The 6,871-nt window shown below is 43.4% G+C and overlaps 1 protein-coding gene across 4 annotated transcripts; it reads left to right on the top strand.

Annotated features, from left to right (window-relative positions):
* The first annotated feature begins 2,448 nt into the window (after positions 1–2,448).
* LOC115250226 (AN1-type zinc finger protein 5-like) lies at positions 2,449–6,367 on the top strand. 4 transcript variants are annotated; one of them, XM_029838023.1, is made up of 7 exons: positions 2,492–2,675; positions 4,174–4,272; positions 4,362–4,544; positions 4,652–4,805; positions 4,910–4,995; positions 5,344–5,466; positions 6,195–6,367. In XM_029838023.1, the coding sequence occupies exons 3-7, from the start codon at positions 4,388–4,390 to the stop codon at positions 6,341–6,343; spliced, it is 669 nt and encodes a 222-aa protein (XP_029693883.1). In that variant the 5' UTR covers positions 2,492–2,675; positions 4,174–4,272; positions 4,362–4,387; the 3' UTR covers positions 6,344–6,367. The 4 variants fall into 4 exon arrangements, with proteins under 4 accessions (XP_029693884.1, XP_029693885.1, XP_029693883.1 ...); XM_029838024.1 differs by lacking the exon at positions 4,174–4,272 and having other exon boundaries at positions 2,449–2,601; XM_029838022.1 differs by lacking the exon at positions 4,174–4,272.
* The last annotated feature ends 504 nt before the right edge of the window (positions 6,368–6,871 follow it).

Raw genomic sequence — 6,871 nt, 5'->3', positions numbered from 1 at the left:
AACCGAGCAGCTCATTGGTGGAGCGCAACTGTCCTGAATGCGCTGTCTTTCATCACTTCCTCTTCCTGTTCCGTCCAAATATTTTATTTTACATTTTATAAATATGAAGCGTTTATAAATACTGTATGTATTTGTATATATGTATAGACAATTACCCTTTATATGAAGTTTTTTTATTATTATTATTAATATTATTATTTAAAACTAACTGGTAAGGTATTTGTAAACGATTCATATTGGTCATATGTAGCTATAATTTAAGAGTTAATATGACATATACAGAAATCGTCAAAGTAAAAACAAAAAACATGAATGTGCTATCTTTATTGTTACTGTGTGTGTGGGTGTGTGTGTGTGTGTGTGCGTGGCGCGCACACACACACACACATATACATACACACATATATATACATATACACACACACTTTATTTATATATATATACTTTATCTTTTATTTCTTTAAACTCTTCCTCGCCCTCCTGGGCGGTGCCTCCTTCAGACTCGGACCCTGGGACCTCCAGCCCATACTCAGTGCAGATGTTCCTGTACACTATGCCAGCCACCTGGTTATGCTGCTCCATGTATGCCTTGCCTGCCAACATCTTGCACACTGCTGTGATGTGCTGGACTGTCTCAGGGGCTTCTCCACACAGCCTACACCTGGGGTCTTGTCTGGTATGGTAGACCCTGGCCTCTATTGCTCTGGTTAGCCACTCTGGGTGGTTCCCTGATGTGTGCTGCCAGGCGTTCATAGAGCGCAGTTGGCTTCTTAAGCCAGTAGGTGTAAATCCTAGGGCCCTGGATCTGTCCAGTTCTTCATTTTGGACACTCTTTTTCAGATGTCTGCTTGTTCTGGAAATTGACTGTGCTTTGTCTGTAGGTCTTGCAGCCATTGGGCATTAGTGTTGTGCATTGCCTCTTTCTACCAGATACTCTTCCAGTATTGTTCAGTCTCAGCCCTGGGGGGGGGGGGGGGGTCTGTTGTCATCTTGTCATTGTTGCCCTGCCATTGAGAATAGACCTTTGCTGGATTGGTGGAGAACACCTTGTTAATTCTCCTTGCCTCTACTTCTCTTGTGTACCTCTTTAGTTGGGTAGCCAGGGCTGTGAGCCTTTGCTTAGCAGTCTCCAGTGCCTCAGTTGTCGACAGTTTGTTATATTTCTTGGGCAGCTCTGTCCTTAGATTCACACCTCTGCTCAGTTCTGTTAGTTCTGTTGTGCTGTGTTCATGTTCTCCAGTATAGATTGGTCTGGTACTTTGTTTGTTAGCCTTGACAGGGAGGTTGTTGAGTTGCCCAGGACTTCATGATTCTCTGTCTGAGGTCAGTGTTGAGTCTGTCAGTCATTGGGGCTTTGTACCCAATCTCGATATTTGGGAGTGATTGACTCCCAAGCTGACCTGGTGTCCTTGCCCCCTTACCGTGGATGATGTACAACGCTGTACCCATTATTCTCTAGCTGGCTTCTTATTACGGATATTTGAACACTGAGCTAAGAGCTGCTTCTTGGTCAGTGAGGATGTGGGGTTTCAAAGCAACCGGTTCTCCTACAACCTCTGCATGTACCCTCTCTCGCTAGGGTTACTCCCGTAGTAACACTCCATCAGTACCAGGTTCTCTGCTCTGCAAAATGAATGCCTTGTTCCAGTAGCCAATTTGACATCAGGTGGCCCTGGTTCCCTGACCCCTGGTGTGGACCAAAGAAATCTTTTATATACTTGCATGTTTCTGCAAGTATTCTGCAAAAAAGATTCTTAGCAAAAACATCAAATGGCCTTACATCCACACATTGGGGCCTGTAGATGTATCTCAGAATGATGCATACTGACTGGTATTTGCTATTGGCACCCTCTTCTTTGTAAAATGAAGAGCAGGATCACACTGCGCACATGTGACCGACATGAGATAATCCGGGGTCATTGTATAAACTCGAACATTAATGTTTTGGAATTTTAGGGAGTGAGAGGGCAGACATGCTTGCAACCGGGGCAGTTAAAACCAGCACTGTGTAAAATGAAATCAAGTTATCAAAGTGAGAGTAGAAGCAATGTGTGGAAAAAAGCAAATGAATGTTGGAAACACAAGTGGAAAGCAGAAATCAAAGGGAGGCATTTATTTGAAGTATAAAAGGGGGTTGTCTTACCTAGGAGGGAAAACAACAGATTCACATTTCACAAGTATAAGAAACAGAACACTACACATAGTCGCGAAACCCAACTGAATTATGCAAGTATCGTCAGGAAATAGAAACAATGGAACATTTTTTTATTTTTCTATAGTATACCAAAGAAAGGAAAGTGGTAGACGGCCTGGTGGTCGAGGATGAGAAGAGCATTTTTAGAGATGTAGAGAATTCATAAATGAATTTTTTCTTGCATATCTGCCCTCTACTGAGCTTTAAAAAAAATTAAGGAGAAATCAGTTCGCAGGGAGACCTAAGGGGGCAGTAATGAGACTCCAGGAAAGCCAACAGCCGTGGAAACCCAAAGAAGAAGAGAGGCGATAGAGATCACCCAGGAAAGGACAGGCTTCAGCAGACAATTGGCGTGAGGAGACTGGAAAGAGTGATTACGACGTCCTCCGTGTTAGGTGCCGTTGACGGTAATCCGGCTTTTCCCTCAATCTATAAAGAGTCCGGAAATAGCAACATTTATTAAAAAAAACACACACACAGGGTAAGTAAGTCACGTTTAGCTTCCAAACGAAAAGACCGGAAACCCGTATACTAGACAGTCGTTTGATTATTGTTCTTGATGATTCTAAAGAACACATCGACATGTAACAACAAAAAGTCACATTATGTTTTAATGTAATGTCTCTTCGCGTTAATAGAAAGTTGTCTCAACAACATTGGTACTCGATATCTCGGATTGAGTAATATTTTAAGATGTTGGCACGTGTTACTGAAACTTTAAATCGTCAAGTAGAAAGGCTGTTTATACAATCCTCACTCTGTTTAACACTACCCTGGTTAACATGAAGCGTAACATCGTATAACTCTTAGAATTTCCTCTAAATGGGCCTGTCGGAACAGCTAAAATATATGCAACTGATCTGAGTGGGGTTAGTTTGTAGATTGATTTGGTTGTATTTGTTTTTTAACGCTATTGTTTGACGCTTCCTTTTACAGCTTCGTGTTTACCGATTTGGTTTGGTAGTATGGACATTATTACAGTTTGTGTATTTACTATCAAACTTGAGTTTATCCTGGTTGTAAACAAAAGCAACGAACATATACATAAAAGGCAACAACAATGCTAAGTAATCTGTCGAAGCTAACCTCTAGCATGCTAATATTAGCAACATCGCGGAAATGTGCTTATGCTGTCGTTGCATCTTAAAGGAATTGGCCTAACTGATGATATTAAAAACTCGTTAAAAACATTTAACCCCATTTGTTAATAACACCGAGTCATCTGTCTTCTTCAGACTTTCAAAATACTGTTGAGATACCACTATTAGGCATTAGCCTGTTAGCGTGACTCAGTAAATTTCACGAAGTGACACTGCTACGGCCCGGTGTTTGTGGGGACGTGGCTAATATACACGATTTTGATGGGCCTTCGAAGCCCAGTGATGTTACAACGCAACGAGTGACGGGTTTATCAATTCGGTTGCCCATTTAAAAAAACAAAACCATTTGCCCTCCAGGGTTTGATACATTGCTATCCGATACATCTTCCGTGCACCGTGGCCTCAACACGGCTGCTTTTCCTGTGCGTTTAGAGCAGCTCTTTTCGTTCTGGGCTGTTTACGGACTTTCGAGGTAGTCTATAATTAGAACAGTCGCGTGGGTTCGGGAACCTCGTGAGGCTACGCGTGCCCCTCTGAGATTAACGTCACACTGCGCTCCGGTGGTACCGTGAACGCACCATACGGGCCACGGGACCACGTGACCCGTAGCCGCTCTGGCTGCTGCAACGGTGCACCCGCACACGTGAGTGGGCAGCCCGCAGCGCTGGTTACCCATTCAAGGAAATGAACCATCCTAAAGTTTTGAATGATCCTTTTCTCCCGTCTCAGAACAAGTGATGAAACATTTGTGTTCAGTTGCGATAGTTGCATTTGCATACAATGCAAGTAGAGATCCTGAACTACTATTCCGTGTACACAACTCTGTCTTTCATCAAATGACATGATCGGCTTATTATCATAGTAGTGTTTACCCTTCAGTAATCAGAGAAAGCCAGCAGTAGTTACCCCTGAATAAGTGGATGTGGGGTCAGAGCCCAGTAAAATACTTGGAATTAGCAGAAAAGAGCACAATTTGAGGTATTGCCAAACTGCGTCTTGGTTTTTAAGGTTACCTCTAAACCTCTAAGGTGTGAAATGTATTTCAGTATTTCAATGTGTGTCTCCAGGTGAGGAAGAGGTGAAAGACATCGCGATGGCCCAGGAGACCAATCAGAGCCCAGTTCCTATGCTGTGTGCCACTGGGTGTGGTTTCTACGGTAACCCAAGGACTAACGGCATGTGCTCTGTTTGCCACAAGGAGCACCTGTCGAGGCAGAACAATGGAGGAGTCACATCTCTGAGTTCTATGGGTAAGATCCGTTCTGTTTTCCACACTGTTCTTTAGTTTCGCTCTAGACAAGGTCATTCTGTTGCTTTCCTGTTTTTAAACTATAACACTGCGATTGAATTTGTTAAGGAAGCAGCAATAGTCCCACAGGGGAGGTTTCTGCCATCCAGAGGTTAGAGGCCACCCTAAACACTGCTGCAAGTGCAGCTGTCAGTGTGGCAGAAGAAGCAGCTGATGCTGCCGCCACCAACACTGTCGAGGCCTTTGCCACAGAGGCTCTGAGGTGAGGGCATTCCTTTTGTTTCTTGGCGTAAACACAATTATTCTGGGCCTTTTACTTTAAAAAGAACTCGCCTTCTAATCGTGTCCTGTTGTCTTCTTTGGCAGTGGTGTTTCAGCAGCCATTTCAGAGCTGAGCCTTTCTTATGAGGACACGGGGGCTGTGGGAAGCAGCAAAGAGCTTTTAGAACCAGGTGGGTTTAGTGCAGACCAGGTGATTAGTGCAGGGGATATGTATCAGTTCCCTCAACACTGTCAGATGAGAACGATGACTTTCAGCCCATCAGTGATGAAATCCTTTCACAAATAAACTGAAGATGAATGAAGTGGAAATCTAATAATGGTGATTATGACTGAAAACTGTTTCAGTATATTATCATAGCCTTGATACCTTTGGGTCCTTGCACCATCATAATTACTTGGATATTACACGATGTGAGTGCAAAATGTATCTCCGATTTGGCTATTGTCATTAAGACTCTGGTATTTTATTTGCCTGTTTTCACATTTTCTGTTGTGGGATTTTTTTCTTGTTTTTTCAGCGCTGAATCAGAGCACAATATTAACCTCACACTCTGCTGACAGTGAGAACTCAAAAGCCCCAGAGCCCCCAAAACTCAAAAGGAATCGCTGTTTTATGTGTCGCAAAAAGGTCGGCCTTACAGGTAAAAGAGAAACCTACGATGAATTTGGTTGCTGTTAAACATGGCTGAGCTTTTTTATTAGATGGAGCTTTAATTTTGGGGTTTTACCAGAGATTTAATGGCATATTCTTTCTTGGAATGGCTAAACTACATGCATCAGTTAATGCTCACCACCCATTTTGAATCATCCATGTGGGGATGATTCAATCATGCCTGTTTACATGCTGAGCTATGCTTAAAATTAGACTTTGGCTCTTCAACTACAGAGAAAATGGAGTAACTGACAAGAACATCTCCTCCTACTCCTAGTTAGCAATACGCATCTTTTCGAACCCCTTCCCGGTTAACCTATGTTGTCTCATATTAAACAAGCCGAGTTGGGCAGAGGATGCTCGTTTCGAACAATAGGAAGCTGGATAATCGCACAGCTTTGTTCTTCTCATACATACTTGCTACTTATTGTGGAAATAAGACGCTAACAAAGAGTCAGTTTCCAGTAGCATTGTCTGGCAGTCTAATTTTGAAGAGGACTAGTCGGACTAACACATTTACATGCACTCTAGTCCCGTTATAGTCAAATCTGGGCCACAATTTGTGTCTTTCCAAGTGTCCTGTAAACATACTGATTATTATTGGCTAGATGAATGTGTCGTGGTTCTAGATAAGACTCGGCCTCCACAGATTTCTGTCGAGCTAAATCTGAAAACGTGGCGACACCAGAATGTTACAAATGTCCTCTTGTATTCCAGGTTTTGGCTGTCGCTGCGGAAATCTTTTCTGTGGAATTCACCGTTACTCCGACAAACATAACTGTCCCTACGATTACAAAACTGAAGCTGCTGACAAGATTCGTAAGGAGAACCCAGTGGTGGTTGCTGAGAAGATCCAGAGAATATGAAGACGATTCTGAATGACTTGAGATGCTGGCTAGTAGTGGACTTAAAAAGTGAACTTCAGCTTTGAAGAAACGCCCCCACCCGTTCTTTGTTACTTTCTGAGGAGTGTTGTCATTGCATGACAGTCATTTGGCTTTTTGATCTGGTTTCTGTTAATCGCTCTGCAGTTTTGTGAAGCAGGACTGTGTGTGAGGACAGGGTTGGAGCACATCTGATAGTGACTGATTAAGAGGGCTGGAGATGATCGGGTGCGGGATGGCTGGCCAGTCTGCTTTGTCACTACTGGATCACCTTCACTGCGATATCGATGCCTGTGGGGCCGTCAGGCTGCTGGCCGCTGGCTGACGGGTCCGTCTCAGCTTTGCTTTCTCTGCTGGATTGAGTAGCAAAATGGAATTTCCCTGGAGATCAGGAGTGCCATCATTAATCACAGAACTTTGGTCCTGGATTTTGGTTCTTGAGTGTTTGCTCAACCAGAAATGCTCACGGGTCCTGCTGGGATGTCACCTTGTATTCCCGTAATAAGGCAA

Source organism: Takifugu rubripes, chromosome 6 (genome assembly GCF_901000725.2).
Source record: "Takifugu rubripes chromosome 6, fTakRub1.2, whole genome shotgun sequence".
Lineage (NCBI taxonomy): Eukaryota > Metazoa > Chordata > Actinopteri > Tetraodontiformes > Tetraodontidae > Takifugu > Takifugu rubripes.
The sequence above is the reverse complement of the archived record's forward strand: the minus strand, read 5'-3'. Positions and strand labels throughout refer to the sequence as shown.

Bases quoted from the DNA above. Each gene is read 5' to 3' on its own strand.
- LOC115250226 (XM_029838024.1), top strand. From the start codon at position 4,388: ATGGCCCAGGAGACCAATCAGAGCCCAGTTCCTATGCTGTGTGCCACT. The intron at 4,806-4,909 runs GTGAGGGCATTC...CTTCTTTGGCAG, and splicing joins TTTGCCACAGAGGCTCTGAG to TGGTGTTTCAGCAGCCATTT. The intron at 4,996-5,343 runs GTGGGTTTAGTG...TTGTTTTTTCAG, and splicing joins CAAAGAGCTTTTAGAACCAG to CGCTGAATCAGAGCACAATA.